Source organism: Sycon ciliatum, chromosome 3 (genome assembly GCF_964019385.1).
Source record: "Sycon ciliatum chromosome 3, ocSycCili1.1, whole genome shotgun sequence".
Taxonomy (NCBI): domain Eukaryota; kingdom Metazoa; phylum Porifera; class Calcarea; order Leucosolenida; family Sycettidae; genus Sycon; species Sycon ciliatum.
The window spans coordinates 30,756,913-30,782,369 of record NC_088645.1 but is presented as its reverse complement, the minus strand read 5'-3'; the positions used below and the strand labels follow the sequence as shown (position 1 = coordinate 30,782,369).

Sequence of the window (25,457 nt, the reverse complement as noted above, 5' to 3'; positions counted from 1 at the left end):
ATCTATCCGTTTTTGTTTCGCTCTGTAAAGAGCACTTAGGGTTCCCTGTAACAAGACGGCAACGTCTGTAGGGCCTTCCCTATCAAAATAATAAATTCTACTACTACTACTACTACTAAACTTGGAGATTCCCGCGGTTTGGGATCAGCGCATGCGAACTACGACTAAAAGCCACGTGTTCATCATGAGTGTACGCATTTCCCTTTTCGCATACGCACCAGGGAGTCGTAAAATATTTTACGACTCCCTGATACGCACATACTTTCATCACTCTAGATCGCGGCCCCTTTGACGCTTCATTTTGCTTGACATGTGCAAAATATCTCCGAATTCTTCGAGACCCGTTCTTGAGTAATCCCAGTTTCTTCGACTTCTCTTTTCTTCTTCTTCTAGAAGCTAGAGAATTAGAGAGGTTCCGCATAACGTAATTACGTTAGTAAAAAACGTAGTCGATCTACGGAAAGTCTTACGTAAACTGCATGCGCATCTGGGTTCCGCCATACGGAGTTTTCAAATCACGTAGCTGCCCTTGGCAACTCCGAATGCAGTAGTGTCCGACCAGATCGACCTGGGGAGAGAGTCATAAATTTGTACCCAATCCACTTACGGACCAGCTACGTTATCAGAGCCCTATCTACGTACTCTCCGTAGACCACTTTCCGTAAGTGGAGTGCAAACTCGCGAATTCACGGGTTTTTCCCGCCCACTAACGTAAAGTTGCTAAACTTTACGTAGTGCGGAACCTCTCTAATATAAGAACGCACCCTTAATAGCTGCCGAAAATTTGTATATTTACAGTATGCAATAGTCTAGTGAAAACTATGCAATATGTGGCCAAAACTCGTACCGTTGGTCAGAACGATAAATCAGCCCCCATAACGTTTTTACGCTGCAGCTTCAACGCTATGTGGGTGATCAAGGTACGAGTACCGTCAAAAATAGCGTTACCGTTGTTTGCCAAGGGTGTCCATTGAGTAAAATAACGATCTACACTCTTACTCGGGAATGTCACTCACAGACCTGTAAAAACACATTGGCAAGGTACAGGCACCAGTTCTCCGAGTGTTGCAACTGCAATTGACATTTAAGTTGACCACATCTCGGCTGCATAGGTGATAAGAAAATTCAAATTGAGTGTGGTTTCAAATTCTGGAGGTCCTGATGGAGAGGCCTACTGCTCACTTTCACCGCAAGGGGCGGACTGTCCATGTTGACGTAGCCAAGGCCATACTGTCGGCTAAGCTTGACTTGAAAGACGTGCTGCAGATTGACTTGCAAGGGCGCCCAGGGACTTGTGAGTAGTTAGTGCGGGGCAGGTTCTGGTGCACTTTTTGACCTTTGACCTTTGGGCCAAATAAGGCACACTGTGTCGGTCGTGCTTGGTCTGGCCCCGGGACTCCCCCAGGGTTTGACCTTTGACCTTTAGGTTAAATAAGGCACACTGTGTCGGGCGCGCTTGGTCTGGCCCCGGGACTCCCCCAGGGTTTGACCTTTGGCCCTGCCATGCCATAAATGTCATCATGTTCTTTTCCGTGGCGTTTATTGCACCAGGGAGTAGTAAAATACGTACTACTCCCTGATTTGCACATCGTAGATGTGCAGTGAATGACATATTGCGCATGCGCGCATAAGTACGCGGAGCGTGCGACCTTTAGTGGTTTTGCGGAAAAGACGCAGTGCAACACAAGGTGTACTAGTACACGTGCCACTATACTAATGTGTGATAGCCGACCTCATATACGATGTACGGGGAGATTTTTCCTCAGTATGTTGTAGGCAGTGCTGGAGGTGACGTGACGATGGCGGAGCCAAGTGCAAAACTATCCAGGCAGCCCAGACAGCCCACCTCGAGTGCCGTGCGTGGTTTTTTGAAAAAGTTTTCTTTGCGAGGTTCAGGCACTGATCCTCTCGTCTTTTTCAGCAGCCATCATGACGAGCTCCGACAGGTTCTGCTCGAGGAGCTTCAGTCTCACCCTTTCAAGGTGGTTTTAGTTTTGAGGGTGGAGATGACACGAGAGTCGGCCACGGGTAGTACGTCTGCCGTCCCGTTTTTTAGAAGTAGACCGGCTCGGATCCTCAGCGAAGGGGACATTGATGGTGCAGTCAAGACGATGGTGGCGAGGATCACTGGTCTTATTGATAAGTGGATGCAGAACGGATCCAACTGGACCGTTTCTCGAGTGAGACAGCTGGATGTGTCGACAGCAAAGTACACTCCTCTTCGAGGTGAGTTTCTGTTCATCCGGCAATGTTTGTTCGAAGCCTGTCGAATTTCTTGTGGAAAGTTGTAGATGTATGTTTTGTACCAGATGTACAGTTTTTCGTGATTGTCGCGAGGGTGTAGTTGTGATGTGGTGTTACTCTGAGCAAAGCCTTCGGTGTATTTTTGTGGTGTTCTGTAGGTGGTGCAGCTGCTATCCCGCCGAAATTAGAAAAAAAGAAGGCCATCATTAACGTAAAGAACAACGATGACAGGTGTTTGATGTTGGCGTTGTTGTCAGCGCTGCACCCCGTCGAACAGAATGCTGAGCGCGCATCCAAGTACACCCAGTATCTTGAGGAGCTGCGGTTCGACGGTGTAATGTTCCCTGCAACGCTCCGTGATGTATCCAAAGTGGAGATACAGAATGGTCTTGCAATCAATGTGTTTGGGTACGAGGGGAATCTGTACCCACTCTATCTCAGCGAGCGACAGGAGACTCCCATCAACCTCCTTCTTCATGACAACCACTTCACATGGATAAAAAACTTCAGTCGTGCATGCGAGAATAAGAACAGACATGCCACACACTATTGCTTCCGATGCCTCTCCGCACACAAAACAGCAGACTCCCTGCAGCATCACAGCGAGAGATGTCAGGTGATGAAGCCTGTGCCAGTAGTCATGCCCACAGCAAAGGACAGCATCCTCAAATATACAAATTTGAAGCACAGGATGGTGGCTCCATATATCATTTACGCTGATACGGAGGCCATCATTGAGCCGATGGAGGAACAGCATGGCAGCAGCACTGTACGCACAGCCCGTCATGTACCATGCAGCATCAGGTATGTTTTGTTGTTGGTGTTGTTTTTGACTAATGTTTGCTGTACTCATGCCTGCACAGTGCTTCCTGTTATTCCTTCTTGTCTTGTTCTCCCCTAATTGTGTTCGTGTTGTAGTATGTGCATTTTGTGTGATTCCATTTTTTCAAAAAAATCACTCATTCTTACTTTCCTTCTTCTTTTATGCTCTTGTAGATATGCTGCCATCCGATCCAACGGTGAAGTCCGTGGCGAGTTTGACGACTGCAGTGAGAATGCCATTCACAACTTTTTCGACAGTCTCAAAGAGTTGGAAGGCAGTATCCAGGAGGATTTGGCTGATATCAAGCCAATTCACATGACGGCAGAACTGGAGCTTGAGTTTCAGAACGCAGTCAACTGCTGGATATGTGATGAAGTACTTGGAGAAGATCGTGTTCGTGATCATGATCATCTCACTGGTAAGTATTAGAATTTTTTGTTTATTTTTGTTGTTTTGCAGTTGTGTGTAGATATGCGCATGATGTGTATAGTGCATTTTCATGTCTTTGTAGCTGTTTGCATCTGTGTTTTATCATGGTGTATTGAATTGTATTGTCTGTGGTATCACCTTCACTGTAGATGTTTACTATGTTTGTGTATTCCCCTCTTTCTGAATATCTGCACAGGCAACTACCGTGGTGCTGCACACTACCAGTGTAATATTCAGCTAAGTATCTACCCAGATCGCCAGATCATTCCGGTTGTGTTTCACAACCTGAAAGGGTACGATGCTCACCACCTCATCGCCCACATTGGTATGACCGAGGTTGAAGAGGTGGAGTACGAGGACTCTAACCAGCGTAAGCGGATTAAGAAGGTTGGTGAGATCAGTGTCATCGCCAACAACATGGAGAAATATATTTCATTCAAGTGGCGTCAGTACCGCTTCATCGACTCCATGGCCTTCTTGAACTCCTCTCTTGACTCGTTGGTGAGCAACACCCCGGAAGATGCGCTCAAGCTTACTCGTACATTGGCCCATCATGACCTTCTCCTGCGTAAGGGTGTCTACCCCTACGAGTACATGGACTCCTTTGCTCGGTTTGATGAGACACAGCTGCCACCTAAATCAGCATTTGAGTCTAGTTTGACTGGAGAAGGTATCAGTGATGCCGACTATGCCCATGCTCAGAACGTATGGCAGGTAAGCAGCTTGTGCCTTCTGTATTGTGCTCTACTTATGACTTTGAATGCTTTTGTGATGTGCTCTACTCATTTTTTTTGTACTCATTGCTCTCTATCTGTGGATGCTTGTGTGCATGTGTGTATGGATGCTTGCGTGTGTGTGTGTGTGTGCGTTGTTTTTTTGTTTTTCGTTTTGCAGACATTTGAGTGCAGTACAATGGAGGCCTATCATGACCTCTATTTGCAAACAGATGTCTATCTTCTAGCAGATGTCTTTGAGCATTTCCGCAAGACGGCATACAAGACGTATGGGTTGGATCCAGCCCATTACCTTACTCTCCCAGGTATGTTCATCAGTCTTTGTTGTTGTCCAATGTATTCTCTCCTTTAGACGGTGTTCTCTGTTAGTATTCTTGTGCTTTCTTGTCGGTGTATTTATTTATTTTTTTTTTTTTTTTTTTTTTTTTTTTTTTTTTTTGACAGTGAGGAAAATGTTATCAACTCCAAAGCACGAAAAAGGCCAAAAACTAAACCAAGAACATATGCAATAACATGTTATTTATAAAGACAGGACAAGTGAATAATTAGTCAGTCCATTGTTCATGATGATCTCCGACGGTTACGTCGGCAAGCGAGCCTCCGCCACTGCCAAAGCAGCGTGGGCTCCGCAGGAGGGTGCAAATTTCAAACCAAAATTTAAACGCCTACAACCGCGAATGCACATGATACAGGATTTCAGAAGGCTGAAGGAAATCCTGCATCTAACAAATGCCATAACATGAGAGTAATGCTCACCCCTCTTCTCCGCCAACAGATGAGCAATTCGTTTGTACAGTGCTGTTGATGCTGGACCCATTCCGCCACTGGCTGACATGACCGCCGGAACAAAGGAGGCTTGCTCAACCTGCCTCACCCGCTCCTCATAGTGCCTTCTCTTTTCTTTTTCATGTCGCTGATACACAATAGGTGTATTTATACACTTTTTGCATGGTGTATTGACTTTCGTGTTTGTGTTCTGGTGTGTTGTATGGTGTTATGTAGGATATGCATGGGATGCTCTACTACGGTTCACCCAGATTGAACTGCAGCTGCTCACGGATGTAGACATGCATCTGTTTGTCGAAGCCGGTCTACGTGGGGGCATCTCAATGGCGTCGCAGCGGTACGGCAAGGCCAACAACCCAACGATGGATCAGTACAATTCTGCTGAGCCCACATCATACCTGCTATACCTTGACGCCAACAACCTGTATGGCTGGGCTATGTGCCAGAGTATGCCGCCATCCGAGTTTGCCTGGTGTGACAAGAACCTGTCCGAGATACTGGCACACCCTGTAGATTCGAGCACTGGGTTCATTGTGGAGTGTGATCTTGAGGTACCCTCTTCGCTGCACCACTACTTCAATGATTATCCACTCGCACCGGAAGTGATGAGAACATTCTCAGATAAGCTATCACCATACCAACAAGCACTTGTGGAGGAGCTCAAAGTGTCAGCCGTAGATGGAGTCAAGTTGACACCCAGTCTCCTACCCAAGTCCAAATATGTGTTACACTACCGTACACTGCAGCTGTATTCGCGTCTGGGCATGGTGGTGACCGCTGTTCACAAGGTGTTGGGATTTCAGCAGAGTGCCTGGATGGCTCCCTACATCAATCTGAACACTGCACTTCGCACGAGGGCTACAACCGACTTTGAGAAGAGCTTTTACAAGGTAAATGCAACCGTTGTGTGCAGTCTTGTATGTTGTTGTTGGTTGTTGTTGTTGTTGTTGTTGTTGTTGTTTTTGTTGTTGTTTTTGTCGCATGTATGGTGCAAGTGTGACGTGGAGTATGCTAATTGAAAAATACGCTGATGTGAAGGAATGGCATGATATGATTCTCATGTGCCATGTTTGCCTGTTTGTGTGCTGCAGCTGATGAACAACTCAGTCTTTGGCAAGACGATGGAGAACGTTCGTAATCGAATACGCATCGATCTCTTGCGAGAAGAAAGTGAGGAGCAGGTACTGAGGGCAGTGAGCAAGCCTACATATGTGCGGCACGACATTTTCCCGAACGGGCTTGTCGGAATAGAAAAGCAGCACACTGAGATCAAGCTCAACAAGCCGGTCTATGTGGGTATGTCGATACTAGACCTGTCAAAGGTGCACATGTACTCCTTCTACTACGATGTGCTGAAGGAGCAGTACGGTAGCAGAATCCGGCTGTTGTACACCGACACCGACTCTGTTATTGTGCACATAACCACCGGTGATGTTTATGCAGAGATGGATCTGTCTCTGTATGACACCAGCAACTTTCCCACTGACCATCCTCAGTACACTTCTGTCAATAAGAAAGTGGTTGGCAAATTCAAAGATGAGCTTGGTGGGAAATCCATGGTGGAGTTTGTAGGTCTAAGATCGAAGATGTACTCCTACATCGGGCAGGAATCGGCCAAACGGGCCAAGGGTGTGCGGAAGGCAGTCCTGGCAAATACCATCACCCACGAGGACTATGTAGATGCACTGCTCAGTCATCGTGTGTCTTCCAGGCCTATGACGGGTCTCCGATCACATTGCCACGCAGTGTATGAGGAGGTAACCACCAAGGTGGCATTGTCTCCATTCGACTGCAAGCGGTACATACTGGATGATGGCATGGCCACACTTGCATATGGTCACAAGGACATTTAATGGACAGGACCCCACATTGAACATGTTTCATCATTTTCATACAAAACTCCCCGCCGTTCTTCTGTCATTAATTCCTCCTATCTTGGCGTGTGGGGCCGGTTCCAACAATATACATTTTTGTTAAATATTTCAGGCTTGTGCCTCAATCATATTGCAGGATATAGTGCATCGTGCGGTATAATAATCTTCATCGTATCATCAAATATTACCCTACACACTTTGGTTTGCAGTGTGTGCACAGCATAGTCCATATATCATCAAATTGATCAAGTTCAGTAACTGCGGGCATATATTTCCCTAGCTTGAGAAAATGCTTATATACTTGCGTAAATTTATGCTCACAATGATGACATTAAAATGAGATTAACTCTGCCACACATTATATTACCAGACACTGTTGTTGTTGTTGTCGTCATCGTTGTTGTTGTTGGTTGTTGTTGGCTGTTGTTGGCTGTTGTCGGTTGTTGATGGTTGTTGTTGGTTGTTGTTGTTGGTTGTTGTTGTTGTTGGTTGTTGTTGTTGGTTGTTGTTGTTGGTTGTTGTTGTTGGTTGTTGTTGTTGGTTGTTGTTTGTTGTTGGTTGTTGTTGGTTGTTGTTGTTGGTTGTTGTTGTTGGTTGTTGTTGGTTGTTGTCGGTTGTTGCCGGTTGTTGTTGGTTGTTGTTGGCTGTTGTTGCTGGTTGTTGTTGTTGGTTGTTGTTGTTGGTTGCTGTTGTTGGTTGTTGTCGGTTGTTGTTAGTTGTTGTTGTTTGTTGTTAGTTGTTGTTGGTTGTTGTTGGTTGTTGTTGTTGGTTGTTGTTGGTTGTTGTTGTTGGTTGTTGTCGGTTGTTGTCGGTTGTTGTCGGTTGTTGTTGGTTGTTGTTGTTGGCTGTTGTTGCTGGTTGTTGTTGTTGGTTGTTGTTGCTGGTTGCTGTTGTTGGTTGTTGTTGTTGGTTGTTGTCGGTTGTTGTCGGTTGTTGCTGGTTGTTGTTGTTGGCTGTTGTTGCTGGTTGTTGTTGTTGGTTGTTGTTGCTGGTTGCTGTTGTTGGTTGTTGTCGGTTGTTGTTGGTTGTTGTTTGTTGTTGGTTGTTGTTGGTTGTTGTTGTTTGTTGTTGGTTGTTGGTTGTTGTTGGTTGTTGTTGTTTGTTGTCCCATGGGACAATGAAACTACAAAGGAAAGTGGCTACTGACGAGGCACCTGTGACCACGCCAATGCCTGAAACTGATGAAGCTGAGGAACGGAGGATCCTTGAGTTGGCCCTTAGCCAACTTGAGCGTGATTAACAGCAGTGTTTACACTCCTCAGCAAATCCCATCAAATCGGAGCACATGTTGACGGGACCTTAGAGTTGGCACTGCTCAGTAATGGCAAAATATTTTAAATGGCCGCCAAGACCTTTCTCAATAGGCGGAAGAGTCACCTGTATGCAATACGTTGTATATGTCATGTGTGTGTATTGTATATGCATTGGGCTCGAGTAACTCAACAGCATTCGCTCAGTAACACTCAACACTTCCACCATCAAATGGGAATACACGTGCTGAAGCAAGCTTAGAATGAGCGTTACTTGGTAATAACAGAATGAACCCGATGACCTACATGTACGTAAACAGGTGGCTAAATCACTGGTACACAAACGCATTCGGCATGAGATAAGCATTTACTCACTCATCAACTGTAATATGTTCCATGCGGTCGCCAGGTGTGTGTCACTGCTAGGTAAATGGACGGGATAAGGTATTATGTTCAGTTCATGTTCGAGTCCGTTGTAGTTTTGACAGAGATCGAGATGTCACGCTGGTTGCTGAATTTGATGACGGCAACTCAAACCAATAGTGGTCAGGAAGTTGGTCCACGAGCTGCTGTTGTCCAACGGAACGATGATAGTGACGAAGATGAAGCAGAAGAAAGTGTTAAATTTGTTCTCAGGAAGAGGAAGAGAGTGACGACATCATCCTTGCTCCTACCTGTCATGTTGAATCCAGGATTTCTGGGTTTTGTAGGATCGTTGCCACGCTGGTGCTGGTGCCGTCAACGGCACCAGCACAGCCAGGTAGGTGGCACAGAGATTTAAAGCCGGAGACGACGTCAGCTACATTGAGCTGGTCTTGGGGAAAGACAATGAACTTAGGGGCAAGTTGCCGGGATGCAGATACACACGCTAGCACGATGTTATGGACTGTAGAAGTACCAATGCGATACTCTTTTGCCAACTGCTGGAATTCCTCGGCATGAGCCATCCATTGGAGGAATATTGCAAGACGTTTTTTTCCCAGAGATCACTTGCGCAAGTGCGTCGTCTGACAATCAATGGTATCTTTGACCAAATCGTGCACAGCAAGAAATGTGCATTTGGTCACTCGAAACTTTTCGATGAACCTCTCATCTTCGACACCTTGGAAGTCTTGTCCAAGTCTACTCCATGTCCCCAAGATCTCTTTTTCCCAAACACCATCGTCGTCGCCGTCGGCTCATGCTGACGGCGACGACGATGGTGTTTGGGAAAAAGAGATCTTGGGGACATGGAGTAGACTTGGACAAGACTTCCAAGGTGTCGAAGATGAGAGGTTCATCGAAAAGTTTCGAGTGACCAAATGCACATTTCTTGCTGTGCACGATTTGGTCAAAGATACCATTGATTGTCAGACGATGCACTTGCGCAAGTGATCTCTGGGAAAAAACGTCTTGCAATATTCCTCCAATGGATGGCTCATGCCGAGGAATTCCAGCAGTTGGCAAAAGAGTATCGCATTGGTACTTCTACAGTCCATAACATCGTGCAAGCGTGTGTATCTGCATCCCGGCAACTTGCCCCTAAGTTCATTGTCTTTCCCCCAAGACCAGCTCAATGTAGCTGACGTCGTCTCCGGCTTTAAATCTCTGTGCCACCTACCTGGCTGTGCTGGTGCCGTTGACGGCACCAGCACCAGCGTGGCAACGATCCTACAAAACCCAGAAATCCTGGATTCAACATGACAGGTAGGAGCAAGGATGATGTCGTCACTCTCTTCCTCTTCCTGAGAACAAATTTAACACTTTCTTCTGCTTCATCTTCGTCACTATCATCGTTCCGTTGGACAACAGCAGCTCGTGGACCAACTTCCTGACCACTATTGGTTTGAGTTGCCGTCATCAAATTCAGCAACCAGCGTGACATCTCGATCTCTGTCAAAACTACAACGGACTCGAACATGAACTGAACATAATACCTTATCCCGTCCATTTACCTAGCAGAGACACACACCTGGCGACCGCATGGAACATATTACAGTTGATGAGTGAGTAAATGCTTATCTCATGCCGAATGCGTTTGTGTACCAGTGATTTAGCCACCTGTTTACGTACATGTAGGTCATCGGGTTCATTCTGTTATTACCAAGTAACGCTCATTCTAAGCTTGCTTCAGCACGTGTATTCCCATTTGATGGTGGAAGTGTTGAGTGTTACTGAGCGAATGCTGTTGAGTTACTCGAGCCCAATGCATATACAATACACACACATGACATATACAACGTATTGCATACAGGTGACTCTTCCGCCTATTGAGAAAGGTCTTGGCGGCCATTTAAAATATTTTGCCATTACTGAGCAGTGCCAACTCTAAGGTCCCGTCAACATGTGCTCCGATTTGATGGGATTTGCTGAGGAGTGTAAACACTGCTGTTAATCACGCTCAAGTCGGCTAAGGGCCAACTCAAGGATCCTCCGTTCCTCAGCTTCATCAGTTTCAGGCATTGGCGTGGTCACAGGTGCCTCGTCAGTAGCCACTTTCCTTTGTAGTTTCATTGTCCCATGGGACAACAAACAACAACAACCAACAACAACCAACAACCAACAACAAACAACAACAACCAACAACAACCAACAACAACCAACAACAAACAACAACCAACAACAACCAACAACAACCAACAACAACCAACAACAACCGACAACAACCAACAACAGCAACCAGCAACAACAACCAACAACAACAACCAGCAACAACAGCCAACAACAACAACCAGCAACAACCGACAACAACCGACAACAACCAACAACAACAACCAACAACAGCAACCAGCAACAACAACCAACAACAACAACCAGCAACAACAGCCAACAACAACAACCAACAACAACCGACAACAACCAACAACAACAACCAACAACAACCAACAACAACAACCAACAACAACCAACAACAACTAACAACAAACAACAACAACTAACAACAACCGACAACAACCAACAACAGCAACCAACAACAACAACCAACAACAACAACCAGCAACAACAGCCAACAACAACCAACAACAACCGGCAACAACCGACAACAACCAACAACAACCAACAACAACCAACAACAACAACCAACAACAACCAACAACAAACAACAACCAACAACAACAACCAACAGCAACAACCAACAACAACAACCAACAACAACAACCAACAACAACAACAACCAACAACAACAACCAACAACAACCATCAACAACCGACAACAGCCAACAACAGCCAACAACAACCAACAACAACAACGATGACGACAACAACAACAACAGTGTCTGGTAATATAATGTGTGGCAGAGTTAATCTCATTTTAATGTCATCATTGTGAGCATAAATTTACGCAAGTATATAAGCATTTTCTCAAGCTAGGGAAATATATGCCCGCAGTTACTGAACTTGATCAATTTGATGATATATGGACTATGCTGTGCACACACTGCAAACCAAAGTGTGTAGGGTAATATTTGATGATACGATGAAGATTATTATACCGCACGATGCACTATATCCTGCAATATGATTGAGGCACAAGCCTGAAATATTTAACAAAAATGTATATTGTTGGAACCGGCCCCACACGCCAAGATAGGAGGAATTAATGACAGAAGAACGGCGGGGAGTTTTGTATGAAAATGATGAAACATGTTCAATGTGGGGTCCTGTCCATTAAATGTCCTTGTGACCATATGCAAGTGTGGCCATGCCATCATCCAGTATGTACCGCTTGCAGTCGAATGGAGACAATGCCACCTTGGTGGTTACCTCCTCATACACTGCGTGGCAATGTGATCGGAGACCCGTCATAGGCCTGGAAGACACACGATGACTGAGCAGTGCATCTACATAGTCCTCGTGGGTGATGGTATTTGCCAGGACTGCCTTCCGCACACCCTTGGCCCGTTTGGCCGATTCCTGCCCGATGTAGGAGTACATCTTCGATCTTAGACCTACAAACTCCACCATGGATTTCCCACCAAGCTCATCTTTGAATTTGCCAACCACTTTCTTATTGACAGAAGTGTACTGAGGATGGTCAGTGGGAAAGTTGCTGGTGTCATACAGAGACAGATCCATCTCTGCATAAACATCACCGGTGGTTATGTGCACAATAACAGAGTCGGTGTCGGTGTACAACAGCCGGATTCTGCTACCGTACTGCTCCTTCAGCACATCGTAGTAGAAGGAGTACATGTGCACCTTTGACAGGTCTAGTATCGACATACCCACATAGACCGGCTTGTTGAGCTTGATCTCAGTGTGCTGCTTTTCTATTCCGACAAGCCCGTTCGGGAAAATGTCGTGCCGCACATATGTAGGCTTGCTCACTGCCCTCAGTACCTGCTCCTCACTTTCTTCTCGCAAGAGATCGATGCGTATTCGATTACGAACGTTCTCCATCGTCTTGCCAAAGACTGAGTTGTTCATCAGCTGCAGCACACAAACAGGCAAACATGGCACATGAGAATCATATCATGCCATTCCTTCACATCAGCGTATTTTTCAATTAGCATACTCCACGTCACACTTGCACCATACATGCGACAAAAACAACAACAAAAACAACAACAACAACAACAACAACAACAACCAACAACAACATACAAGACTGCACACAACGGTTGCATTTACCTTGTAAAAGCTCTTCTCAAAGTCGGTTGTAGCCCTCGTGCGAAGTGCAGTGTTCAGATTGATGTAGGGAGCCATCCAGGCACTCTGCTGAAATCCCAACACCTTGTGAACAGCGGTCACCACCATGCCCAGACGCGAATACAGCTGCAGTGTACGGTAGTGTAACACATATTTGGACTTGGGTAGGAGACTGGGTGTCAACTTGACTCCATCTACGGCTGACACTTTGAGCTCCTCCACAAGTGCTTGTTGGTATGGTGATAGCTTATCTGAGAATGTTCTCATCACTTCCGGTGCGAGTGGATAATCATTGAAGTAGTGGTGCAGCGAAGAGGGTACCTCAAGATCACACTCCACAATGAACCCAGTGCTCGAATCTACAGGGTGTGCCAGTATCTCGGACAGGTTCTTGTCACACCAGGCAAACTCGGATGGCGGCATACTCTGGCACATAGCCCAGCCATACAGGTTGTTGGCGTCAAGGTATAGCAGGTATGATGTGGGCTCAGCAGAATTGTACTGATCCATCGTTGGGTTGTTGGCCTTGCCGTACCGCTGCGACGCCATTGAGATGCCCCCACGTAGACCGGCTTCGACAAACAGATGCATGTCTACATCCGTGAGCAGCTGCAGTTCAATCTGGGTGAACCGTAGTAGAGCATCCCATGCATATCCTACATAACACCATACAACACACCAGAACACAAACACGAAAGTCAATACACCATGCAAAAAGTGTATAAATACACCGACAAGAAAGCACAAGAATACTAACAGAGAACACCGTCTAAAGGAGAGAATACATTGGACAACAACAAAGACTGATGAACATACCTGGGAGAGTAAGGTAATGGGCTGGATCCAACCCATACGTCTTGTATGCCGTCTTGCGGAAATGCTCAAAGACATCTGCTAGAAGATAGACATCTGTTTGCAAATAGAGGTCATGATAGGCCTCCATTGTACTGCACTCAAATGTCTGCAAAACGAAAAACAAAAAAACAACGCACACACACACACACACGCAAGCATCCATACACACATGCACACAAGCATCCACAGATAGAGAGCAATGAGTACAAAAAAAATGAGTAGAGCACATCACAAAAGCATTCAAAGTCATAAGTAGAGCACAATACAGAAGGCACAAGCTGCTTACCTGCCATACGTTCTGAGCATGGGCATAGTCGGCATCACTGATACCTTCTCCAGTCAAACTAGACTCAAATGCTGATTTAGGTGGCAGCTGTGTCTCATCAAACCGAGCAAAGGAGTCCATGTACTCGTAGGGGTAGACACCCTTACGCAGGAGAAGGTCATGATGGGCCAATGTACGAGTAAGCTTGAGCGCATCTTCCGGGGTGTTGCTCACCAACGAGTCAAGAGAGGAGTTCAAGAAGGCCATGGAGTCGATGAAGCGGTACTGACGCCACTTGAATGAAATATATTTCTCCATGTTGTTGGCGATGACACTGATCTCACCAACCTTCTTAATCCGCTTACGCTGGTTAGAGTCCTCGTACTCCACCTCTTCAACCTCGGTCATACCAATGTGGGCGATGAGGTGGTGAGCATCGTACCCTTTCAGGTTGTGAAACACAACCGGAATGATCTGGCGATCTGGGTAGATACTTAGCTGAATATTACACTGGTAGTGTGCAGCACCACGGTAGTTGCCTGTGCAGATATTCAGAAAGAGGGGAATACACAAACATAGTAAACATCTACAGTGAAGGTGATACCACAGACAATACAATTCAATACACCATGATAAAACACAGATGCAAACAGCTACAAAGACATGAAAATGCACTATACACATCATGCGCATATCTACACACAACTGCAAAACAACAAAAATAAACAAAAAATTCTAATACTTACCAGTGAGATGATCATGATCACGAACACGATCTTCTCCAAGTACTTCATCACATATCCAGCAGTTGACTGCGTTCTGAAACTCAAGCTCCAGTTCTGCCGTCATGTGAATTGGCTTGATATCAGCCAAATCCTCCTGGATACTGCCTTCCAACTCTTTGAGACTGTCGAAAAAGTTGTGAATGGCATTCTCACTGCAGTCGTCAAACTCGCCACGGACTTCACCGTTGGATCGGATGGCAGCATATCTACAAGAGCATAAAAGAAGAAGGAAAGTAAGAATGAGTGATTTTTTTGAAAAAATGGAATCACACAAAATGCACATACTACAACACGAACACAATTAGGGGAGAACAAGACAAGAAGGAATAACAGGAAGCACTGTGCAGGCATGAGTACAGCAAACATTAGTCAAAAACAACACCAACAACAAAACATACCTGATGCTGCATGGTACATGACGGGCTGTGCGTACAGTGCTGCTGCCATGCTGTTCCTCCATCGGCTCAATGATGGCCTCCGTATCAGCGTAAATGATATATGGAGCCACCATCCTGTGCTTCAAATTTGTATATTTGAGGATGCTGTCCTTTGCTGTGGGCATGACTACTGGCACAGGCTTCATCACCTGACATCTCTCGCTGTGATGCTGCAGGGAGTCTGCTGTTTTGTGTGCGGAGAGGCATCGGAAGCAATAGTGTGTGGCATGTCTGTTCTTATTCTCGCATGCACGACTGAAGTTTTTTATCCATGTGAAGTGGTTGTCATGAAGAAGGAGGTTGATGGGAGTCTCCTGTCGCTCGCTGAGATAGAGTGGGTACAGATTCCCCTCGTACCCAAACACATTGATTGCAAGACCATTCTGTATCTCCACTTTGGATACATCACGGAGCGTTGCAGGGAACATTACACCGTCGAACCGCAGCTCCTCAAGATACTGGGTGTACTTGGATGCGCGCTCAGCATTCTGTTCGACGGGGTGCAGCGCTGACAACAACGCCAACATCAAACACCTGTCATCGTTGTTCTTTACGTTAATGATGGCCTTCTTTTTTTCTAATTTCGGCGGGATAGCAGCTGCACCACCTACAGAACACCACAAAAATACACCGAAGGCTTTGCTCAGAGTAACACCACATCACAACTACACCCTCGCGACAATCACGAAAAACTGTACATCTGGTACAAAACATACATCTACAACTTTCCACAAGAAATTCGACAGGCTTCGAACAAACATTGCCGGATGAACAGAAACTCACCTCGAAGAGGAGTGTACTTTGCTGTCGACACATCCAGCTGTCTCACTCGAGAAACGGTCCAGTTGGATCCGTTCTGCATCCACTTATCAATAAGACCAGTGATCCTCGCCACCATCGTCTTGACTGCACCATCAATGTCCCCTTCGCTGAGGATCCGAGCCGGTCTACTTCTAAAAAACGGGACGGCAGACGTACTACCCGTGGCCGACTCTCGTGTCATCTCCACCCTCAAAACTAAAACCACCTTGAAAGGGTGAGACTGAAGCTCCTCGAGCAGAACCTGTCGGAGCTCGTCATGATGGCTGCTGAAAAAGACGAGAGGATCAGTGCCTGAACCTCGCAAAGAAAACTTTTTCAAAAAACCACGCACGGCACTCGAGGTGGGCTGTCTGGGCTGCCTGGATAGTTTTGCACTTGGCTCCGCCATCGTCACGTCACCTCCAGCACTGCCTACAACATACTGAGGAAAAATCTCCCCGTACATCGTATATGAGGTCGGCTATCACACATTAGTATAGTGGCACGTGTACTAGTACACCTTGTGTTGCACTGCGTCTTTTCCGCAAAACCACTAAAGGTCGCACGCTCCGCGTACTTATGCGCGCATGCGCAATATGTCATTCACTGCACATCTACGATGTGCAAATCAGGGAGTAGTACGTATTTTACTACTCCCTGGTGCAATAAACGCCACGGAAAAGAACATGATGACATTTATGGCATGGCAGGGCCAAAGGTCAAACCCTGGGGGAGTCCCGGGGCCAGACCAAGCGCGCCCGACACAGTGTGCCTTATTTAACCTAAAGGTCAAAGGTCAAACCCTGGGGGAGTCCCGGGGCCAGACCAAGCACGACCGACACAGTGTGCCTTATTTGGCCCAAAGGTCAAAGGTCAAAAAGTGCACCAGAACCTGCCCCGCACTAACTACTCTTGTGTCCTCACTTTTCGAAATTTCGACGCTCGTGATGGTCTTGTAGCTGCCGGACTGAACTTGAACGGCGAGCAAGTAAGTGTCATGCCGGGAATCATGCCGGGAATCATGCCGGGAATCATGCCGGGGAGACGGACCAAGAACTGCATGTAGAGTATACGTGTATGGTTGTGAACCGCACTTGCACGAAGGCCATATAGCCTCAGCACTTGGAGTATTCGGGGAAGTGACTGGGAAAATTGAGCCAGAAACTATTTCTAATGCTGAGGTCAAAATACTCACCGGAGCTCGGCGGGTTTTGATGGTGCTCAAAAAGACAGTTCCCTGCAAGCTACGAATCGGTGAAAATGAGTACAGGGTGTACCACTGGGGTCAAACCCAGACATGTTACCGCTGTGGTGGTGAGCACCTGGCACGTGACTGTCCCAAGCATACATCGCTGCCTGGCCAACACCGTACGTACGCCAGCACCGTGCAGAACGGCGACCAGCAGTCGACCCTGGCTGCGACCGCAGCTGCCACCGTACAAAACAGCGTGCAGAACAGCGACCAGCAGTTGACCTGGGCTGCAACCGCAGCTGCAAATCAGCATGTGGTTAGCCAGGTCACTATACCAGCCCAAGAGCAGCTGTCACCTTCAGCGCAGCAGCCAGTGCTACAGCAGCGGAAACCTGAATTGAGGTCCAGGATTCCAGTACCCCAGGTGTCACTCAAGCAGGCGCAGGCAACACCTGTCACCCCAGCTTTTCGACTGACATCCCGGGGCAAAGCAGCGCATGCGTCTCCAGACGAGGAAGGGTTCGTCCGGGCATCAGGAAAGCATACCTTTGCTCCTCGGATCCTCACCTCTATGCGGCATCCCCAGTCACCAGCTGCAGTAAACAACATGATCCGCGACCGCAGATTGAGCTGCTAGTCATCCCAGTATTCGTCTCAACTTTATAACCCTTTCTATGGCTCTCCCCCTAAATCCTCATGCATTACCATTTAAGCCCCGTCCTACCTCAGCTAACCAGCCGATGCCTAGCAAGACATCCGCCCTCAATATTGCATTCCTAAATGTCTGTAGCTTGCGGTACAAGGTGCACGATGTCAAAGCTGTCCTGGCAAGCCAGAGCTTGGACATACTTGGTGTTGCCGAGACATGGCTGGATCAGAAAATCGGAGATGGAGAACTGTGTATCCCAGGATACTCAATTGCACGACGTGATCGTGGTAGACAGGGTGGTGGCGTAGCCATCTACTACCGCTCCACACTTCCCGCAAGACCGCGTCCTGACCTAAGCAAAGAAAACGTTGAAATCATATGGCTTGAAGTCAAGAGCAAGTCCGGACCTCACCTAGTTGCATGCGTCTATCGACCGCCAAATGAGCCAGTCGCCTACTGGACTCGGATAGAGCAAGAGCTTGAGCGGGCATCCCAAGTGACACCGTCGATGACCCTACTCGGTGACTTCAACGCTAATGTATGCCAAGGTAGTCATCAGGTGCGCCACTTGCTTGATCTCTGCGACGTATATGGCCTGAAAAATCACGTTATCTCCCCAACACGTGTCACACCAGAGCATCCCCATGGAACTGTGATCGACCTTGTTCTTTCAGATCCCACCAACGTCTCCGCTTGCAGTGTTATTCCCTGTGACATCAGCGACCATTTCCTGGTGAGAGCGCATCTCCATCTCCTCACTGCGCAAACTACTAGTCGTGCACCTCGCATCACTCGCCATCTACACCGGATTTATTTATTTATTTATTTATTTATTCAACATCTCCTGGCCCGTCCGAAGACTGCCAATAAACATGAGAGGTCAGGTGATAGCCAACCACGGCAAGCTAAAAGGGAAAAAAAAGAAAGATGCTGTCAGAGAGGGAAAGGAGATAGGGAGAGAAAAAGAAAGGGAGGCACATTAATAATACATGGGATCACTTCGGATGAGACAGTGTGGAAAGCTGGACTGTGAATTTCCTGATATCCTGGCATGTCTTAATGCTAGTAGGCAGGTTAGACCAAAGGGAGTATGCTGAGAAGAAAGGGGATTTCAAAAACAGAGAGGAACTAGCGCGGGGCAGTGATAAGGCATTGCGTGTTGGGCTAGTGGTAACAAACCAGTTGTACTTGGCAATATGTTTCGGGACTTGGGCTAGGAAGATTTTTTGCACAAGGATACAAAGATGCTGCTGATGTCGGGCAAGAAGAGGGTGCGTGGAAGCAAGTTTATAAAGACAAAGGGAGGCAAATGTTTGGTCTTTTCGAAACAGAATTTTCAGAAGCAAGCGTTGATGTACCTCCAGTCTGTGGAGTAAAGTCTGAGACAACCCGCACCAAGCTATATCGCAATAGTCAAATATAGGCAAAATGTACGACTTAAAGAACAATTCTCTGCAGTTATCATTCAAGTGTTGGCAGTGGGGTTGTAGCATACCTAAGGACGCACTCGCACGCTTGCACACAGACTGGACTTGTGGAGACCAGGAGAGTTGGCGGTCGAGAATAACGCCCAGGTGCTTGTGCTCGTTAACAACTTTAATAGGTGTACTATTTAGACCAGGAAAATACAGAAGTTGAGTGGGGGGCGAGGGAGAGAAGAACATGGCCTCGGTTTTGGCGAGGTTAGGCTTCAGTTTCCAGGTTTCCATCCATGTTACTGTAGCGTTGACCCCGGACTGCATGGAGGCCGTGAGGTTGTCTGCCGAGCTGTCGGAGCACATCAGAGCAGTGTCGTCAGCAAAAAGACTTACATTTGGTACAAGGGCTGGCAAGTCATTAACGTACAGTAGAAATAGGAGCGGCCCAAGTATGGACCCCTGGGGTACCCCAGACACGACTAGTAATGGGTCTGATAGGGAGGTAGATACTCTGACAGTCTGGTGGCGGCAGGAAAGATAGGATGAGAGCCATTGCAGGGCTGGACCGTGTACCAAGAAGACGGACTCTAGCTTTGCAAGCAGACCACGATGCCAGACGGTGTCGAAAGCTTTCGCTAGGTCAAAGAACACGATGCCAACATGCCGCCTGAGGTTCCGCTGGGTGTAGATGTCTTGTACTAGACGTGTTAGTTGGAAAGTTGTGGAGTCTCCACGGCAGAAACCGGATTGAGATGGTGAAAGCGCTGGGGTGACGTGGCAGTACAGAGACTCAAAGAAAATACGTTCACAGACCTTGGACACAGCGGGAAGGAGAGAGATTGGTCTGTAGTTGCCAGCCTGAGAGCGTTGGCCTTTCTTATAGATCGGGACGATAACAGCAGATTTCCAGACGGACGGAAATACTCCTGTACGATATGACATGTTAAAGAGCAGGCACAAGGGATAGGACAGAGATGGCGCAAGCCATTTGAGAACCTCATTGGGTATGCCATCTTCGCCAGGGGACTTACAATTCTTCAGGAGTTTGAGGTGCTTACAGACGGTAGCAGTCGTGGTAACGACGCGTGTGAGTGGTGCGCTAAGTTCAGGGGCTGGGGACAGCGATGGAATGACCCAATTCGGATCTTCCGGAATGCCGGATGAAACAAACTGCTTGTTCAGTGTGTCTGCAATCGCCTTCACATCGTGCTGGCGGTTGCCATTGGAGTCCGTCAGGTACTGGATTGGCGCGCGGGAGGTCCCGCGGCACTGGTTGCGAATGAATTGGTGGAGTGATGGGCGATCGGGGGAGGAGAGTGTTGCAGAAAGAGAGTTTAGAAAGGAGCGGTGTGAGGTACGAGAAAGGTGCTTGACGAAGTTGCGTTGAACTCGGTAAGCCTCCCGGTTAACCGGCGTTGGGAATTTCTTGTAGATGCTGAAAAGATCACGCTTGCGCTTCACTTCAGATACGAGGGACCGTGTCACCCATGGGGGACTAGATGTCGAGGATGTTGGGTTGGAATGTTTCCGGTTGTTGTAGCCGATAGCAAAGTTAGAGAGGTGCTGTTGGAACCCTCGTTCAAGGACGGCTGCAAAGTGATCTACCGCGGCGTCAACAGTTGGAGAGCCTTCTGGTTGCAGAAACGACCAGTCGTGGCAGGAGAAATCAGCGTTCATAGAGTCCCAGCACTGAGAGGGAACTCGACGGAAGCGATATGGGAACGGTTTGCGAGAAGGAAGTGGCAGGTCTGGATCCGAGGGCAATGAGACGGCGAACTGGCATGAAACCATGAGATGGTCCGAGGAGCCAAGAGCGCAAGCTGTGTGAACGTCCGTCGCCAGCAGGGGTTGGTTCGTGAAGACAAGGTCTAGACATGACTGTGTTCCGGAAGATGTTGTGTGCGTTGGACTCTGCACCAGCTGATCCAAACCGAAGCAGGTAAGGGTGCGAAAAAGTGCCGCCCCAGCAGGACACGTTAAATCCGATGGGCACCACCGTTTGTGCTTACTGTTGAAGTCCCCAGCCATTATGACATGGTACGATGACATGGGAACGGTTACCAAAGCACTAGCTAGCATATCACAGAAGTGGTCTATTTCCGTGGTTTTGACTGAGGGCGGACGGTAGGTACAGCAGACGAGGATGGGTGTCGGGGAGCCTAAGATTGGGTGAAGCTCAACCCATACGGATTCACAGGTCGGACGAGCAAGGTCGTCGCGAACTTGGACTCTTCCGAAGCGATTTTGCCGGACAAGAATCGCAACTCCACCATATCCTCTGGTTGCCGTACCGGATTTGTTATCATGAGGTGGTCGGTCGCGACGAAATGTGGTATAACCGGAGATGGTGAGCGCTATGCTTGGATTTAGCCATGTTTCATTTAGACAGATGACATCAGGTTTGTTGAAATCAGCAATGACAGACAGTTCGGCAGATTTGTTAACGATTGAGCGGCAATTTACGGAAAGCAAGGTCAGTTTACCCTGGCAAGGGGGGAAGTAGGGCCGAGCCAGTGGATTCAGCTGTGGTCGCGCCATCATGCTGAGCCTGAGGAGAGGACGTTGTTTGCCTGGACTTCGAGTCTTTTCGGCGTGACCTCATTGCAGCCAACTTGTATACATTTGCACCTGGATCCGACGTGCACCAAATGTGGCACCAGTGGCATGGAGGGTTCATGGACCTGCTGGACAGGCATGCTCCGCAGATTCTTACAAGTCAGGGGAAACGGCCATCAAACCCGCCCTGGTCGGATAGAGACTTGTTCCAGCTAAATCAGCGGAAAATCCGACTCCACAAGAAATGGCTCGCGAACAAAGGGGACTGGGCGGCACATCAGGACTTCAAGCGAGCCAGATCTGCATGCTCAAATGCGTACCGCAGAAACCGCAATGAGTACTTCCGCACCCAGTGCAGTGAGAATAACTCTAATCCTCGTCAAATGTGGTCGGTTATCAATCAGGTCACAGGACGAAGCCGTCAACACCAGGAGCCCGCATGCCCTATGGATGCAGTAACCACCGCGTTCCACAAGGTTATCACGGACACCAGCCGGCCGCAAAGTCTCCAGATACCAAGCGGACCACCCCCACAGCAATGTCTCATCTCCTTTCCGCTGGTTACTGTCAGGGAAGTTGAGCGGTTACTACGATCAATCAACACGACCAAGGCCACAGGAAGTGACGACATACCCGGTTTTGTACTGAAACATAGCGCTGATATTCTTGCCCCTTCACTGGTCACACTGTTTAATGCGTCCCTGTCCAGCGGGGAAGTGCCAAGAGGTTTCAAGCTAGCACACCTCACACCCCTGTTCAAGGCCGGAGACCCATCCGTACCCACAAACTACCGCCCTGTGTCGCTGTTACCCGTGATCTCTAAGCTACTCGAAAAGCTGGTGCAGAAAGCCCTGGTTGACTTCGTCGACCCAGCTCTGCCTAACACCCAGTTTGCATTCCGCCCTGGACACTCGACCGAAGATGCACTGGCACTGCTCTCGGACACCGTCCTCCAAGCAAGAGACAATGGTTCTGTTGTAGCAACATGCCTGTTAGATATGAGTAAAGCCTTCGACAAGGTGAAGCATGCCACCCTCATCCAGGACTTGTTCAGCATCGGTATCTCCGGCACAGCCCTGAAATGGTTTCGCGACTATTTGTCTGGGCGCCATCAACGCGTTCGTATGGGCTCCCGACTGGGCAGAACTGTACCGTGCACTTGTGGTGTGCCGCAGGGCTCTGTACTAGGACCCATGCTGTTCTCCATATACACTAGAGATGTCCCCTCTGAATCTGCGCCGGCATCATCACTGCAGTTTGCGGACGACATCGCCCTGACATGTGCAAGACGGACAGCGCAAGAGGTGTCTGATGCGCTCAGCTTGGCGGTTACCTCCCTCTCAAGTTGGCTGGATGCTCGTGGTCTTGTACTAAATGCAAAGAAGAGCAATGTATTGGTTTTTACCAGCAGCAGTGGGCAGCAGCCGGACGTGGTTGTACGCTGTCGAAATGATGTCCTTCCGCACACCACCAGCGCGAAATACCTCGGCATCTTGATCGATGAACGAATGGCCTGGCAACCGCAAGTTGACCGGTGCATCTCACGCACTGCTAGGAAGATTGGTAGTCTGTGGCGGGCGCGACGTTGCCTCACTCTAGCTAGTCGAAGAAAGTACTTCCTATCTGTCATCATGCCGGATTTGATATATGGATCGTCCGCCTATGGCTCTGGCTTGACCCACAACCAGCTAAACCGCTTGCAGGTGGCCCAAAACCGCGCAGCAAGGGCGGTGTTCGGACGACCACGATTTACCAGGGCCAGTGACCTCTTGGAGAGGCTCTCTGTTTATCGCGTGGACGAGGTATATCGCCAGAAACTGCTCGTGCTGGTATGGCGGTGCGTTCATAACCGTGCCAGTCCTGCTCTGCAGGCACTGTTTGTCAGCAACTGCGGAGCAACTGGCCTTCAGCGCAGTCTGGGCCTGCAACAACCAATAGCCAGAAGCCGAGCAGGCCAATGCCGACCGACATCTCGCGGTTGCCTGTTATGGAACCATATACCTGACACGGTGCGAGCCATGGGCAACATCCCAGCATTCCGCCGAGCTGCCATTCCCTACACGTTGTAGACTGCTACACAATTGGTCACACCATGGTATTCAGTACCCACGAACTTTGCAAAGCCGCGCCGATAATATGATAATGTACCGTGGTGCATGCACCGATGGTACCACCACTTCGTAGACTGCCTCCCGTTCATTTCTGTGCTCCTGTCTTTATTCTCGTCAGCTGTGTACATCAGCAGTTCAATTCTGTGCTCCAGTCCTCTTTATTCTCGTGAGCTGTGTACTTGTTTTGCTGTTTGTTTGGTTTATTTGAATTCGCTCAGTAACCGTGTACTTCAGCTATTCTCTCCTCCCTCTTCTGAATTTGACTCTCCGCTGGCCTTCTCTCCTCCCATCCCCTTACATTGTATTGGGCCTCCGCAGCTCCCCCCCCCCCCTCCACGCACACACTACATTGTCACATAGCACAACTCAACCATTCGCTACCCTGTTATTGAGCACTCCTGCTCGTTTGGTCTCGCGAATCCAAATAAAATCAATCATACGAATATTCAGAGATTGTGCTAATCTATTCAAAATTCGTCTCACTGCAATCGCCCTCCTAGTAAGCTCATCATTATTAATAATAGTATTATCGTCGAGAAACGTTCTATCCGAACAGAAGGGGCAGGGACGAATGCCAAGGTGACCAATAGCAACAAAAATTGAGAATAATGGGAGTTATTGGCCATCCTTGCTCCTCGACTATAGTCGCTGTTGAATACGGCTGATAAACAAATGAATATATCGAATACAAAAGACATTTCCCAACCACATTATCATCACCATGAGTTAGGAAAATCGAGGTTTACCACTTTGTCACATTGCTCTATCGATTTAGTGGCATACACATGATGACCGACCTGGGGGACGTCAGCATTCACATAATTTACTAATTTCATCCAATTCCTACGAAATGGGCATGCTTCAACAGGCCTTGCCGACCTTCCATGACGCCAATATTTTGTCAGCTGAATCCTCAGTGGGATAGCTTCAGACGGCCAAAAAAAGAAACGTCAGGTGGTCCTCGACAGACCCGAGGAGTGCATAATTTACTCAATTTGTTACATAATGAAAAATGTTACATTATAGCAGATCACCTTGTAGCATACATAATGTATTAATAAAATGGCAATAAATAAGATCAATTGTGGGAGTCGTCCACAGATCGAACATTCAAACGAGGCCACTTTACTTTATCTATTCTCAACTAGCAATTTCCAACGAAGACGTTGGTTAGTGATGGACCCAGCGGCGACCCCATTGCCATCCCGTCCAATTGCTTGTACATGACGTCACGGACCGAAAACTCGACACCACTCGTAACGTCGGTTCTCACCGTCCCGGTTGGCGACACTGCTACTGGTGTTCAGGAGGTGTTTGTCGCCATGGAAACGGAGCGTATCCGTGTTGCATGAGTCCTTTAGCCCCGTACACATTCCCGTACGCACGCACTCCCCTGCACATTCATGCACCCCTTTTCCCGCTCACCCTATTACCACTTACTGCATGCACCCCTTTTCCCGCTCACCCTATTACCACTTACTGCATGCACCCCTTTTCTCGCTCACCCTATTACCACCTACTGCATGCACCCCTTTTCCCGCTCACCCTATTGCCTCTCTTACTGCATGCACCCCCTTTTCCCGCTCACCCTATTGGCGTATTGCCACTTACTGCATGCA

The 25,457-nt window shown here is 48.0% G+C and overlaps 3 protein-coding genes across 5 annotated transcripts; 2 read left to right on the top strand and 1 right to left on the bottom strand.

Moving 5' to 3' along the window:
• Window positions 1-1,346: 1,346 nt before the first annotated feature.
• LOC135811954 (uncharacterized) lies at window positions 1,347-7,245 on the top strand. Of its 2 annotated transcripts, XM_065325233.1 has the most exons (7): window positions 1,347-2,226; window positions 2,403-3,048; window positions 3,241-3,485; window positions 3,693-4,210; window positions 4,391-4,535; window positions 5,233-5,906; window positions 6,108-7,245. In XM_065325233.1, exons 1-7 carry the CDS (start codon window positions 1,743-1,745, stop codon window positions 6,867-6,869), a joined length of 3,474 nt encoding a protein of 1,157 aa, XP_065181305.1. In that variant the 5' UTR covers window positions 1,347-1,742; the 3' UTR covers window positions 6,870-7,245. The 2 variants fall into 2 exon arrangements, with proteins under 2 accessions (XP_065181305.1, XP_065181306.1); XM_065325234.1 differs by lacking the exon at window positions 1,347-2,226 and having other exon boundaries at window positions 2,872-3,048; window positions 3,270-3,485.
• Window positions 7,246-11,418: 4,173 nt separating this feature from the next.
• Window positions 11,419-16,766, bottom strand: LOC135811953 (uncharacterized). 2 transcript variants are annotated; one of them, XM_065325231.1, is made up of 7 exons: window positions 15,895-16,766; window positions 15,073-15,718; window positions 14,636-14,880; window positions 13,911-14,428; window positions 13,586-13,730; window positions 12,752-13,425; window positions 11,419-12,550 (listed from the first exon to the last, which is right to left on the bottom strand). In XM_065325231.1, the coding sequence occupies exons 1-7, from the start codon at window positions 16,376-16,378 to the stop codon at window positions 11,789-11,791; spliced, it is 3,474 nt and encodes a 1,157-aa protein (XP_065181303.1). In that variant the 5' UTR covers window positions 16,379-16,766; the 3' UTR covers window positions 11,419-11,788. The 2 variants fall into 2 exon arrangements, with proteins under 2 accessions (XP_065181303.1, XP_065181304.1); XM_065325232.1 differs by lacking the exon at window positions 15,895-16,766 and having other exon boundaries at window positions 14,636-14,851; window positions 15,073-15,249.
• Window positions 16,767-17,126: 360 nt separating this feature from the next.
• Window positions 17,127-25,190, top strand: LOC135812999 (uncharacterized). The gene is made up of 4 exons (XM_065326217.1): window positions 17,127-17,623; window positions 17,895-18,486; window positions 21,832-23,163; window positions 25,146-25,190. Exons 1-4 carry the CDS (start codon window positions 17,127-17,129, stop codon window positions 25,188-25,190), a joined length of 2,466 nt encoding a protein of 821 aa, XP_065182289.1.
• The last annotated feature ends 267 nt before the right edge of the window (window positions 25,191-25,457 follow it).

What these genes read in the sequence shown, in the direction of transcription:
- LOC135811953 (XM_065325231.1), bottom strand. Translation starts at nt 16,378, where the DNA reads ATGTACGGGGAGATTTTTCCTCAGTATGTTGTAGGCAGTGCTGGAGGT. An exon ending in AAAGTACACTCCTCTTCGAG is followed by an intron (nt 15,719 to 15,894) that starts GTGAGTTTCTGT and finishes GGTGTTCTGTAG; the next exon opens with GTGGTGCAGCTGCTATCCCG. An exon ending in CATGTACCATGCAGCATCAG is followed by an intron (nt 14,881 to 15,072) that starts GTATGTTTTGTT and finishes ATGCTCTTGTAG; the next exon opens with ATATGCTGCCATCCGATCCA.
- LOC135811954 (XM_065325233.1), top strand. Translation starts at nt 1,743, where the DNA reads ATGTACGGGGAGATTTTTCCTCAGTATGTTGTAGGCAGTGCTGGAGGT. An exon ending in AAAGTACACTCCTCTTCGAG is followed by an intron (nt 2,227 to 2,402) that starts GTGAGTTTCTGT and finishes GGTGTTCTGTAG; the next exon opens with GTGGTGCAGCTGCTATCCCG. An exon ending in TTGAGAAGAGCTTTTACAAG is followed by an intron (nt 5,907 to 6,107) that starts GTAAATGCAACC and finishes TGTGTGCTGCAG; the next exon opens with CTGATGAACAACTCAGTCTT.
- LOC135812999 (XM_065326217.1), top strand. Translation starts at nt 17,127, where the DNA reads ATGGTGCTCAAAAAGACAGTTCCCTGCAAGCTACGAATCGGTGAAAAT. An exon ending in GCGTCTCCAGACGAGGAAGG is followed by an intron (nt 17,624 to 17,894) that starts GTTCGTCCGGGC and finishes AAATGTCTGTAG; the next exon opens with CTTGCGGTACAAGGTGCACG. An exon ending in ACATCAGCGACCATTTCCTG is followed by an intron (nt 18,487 to 21,831) that starts GTGAGAGCGCAT and finishes ATGTGGCACCAG; the next exon opens with TGGCATGGAGGGTTCATGGA.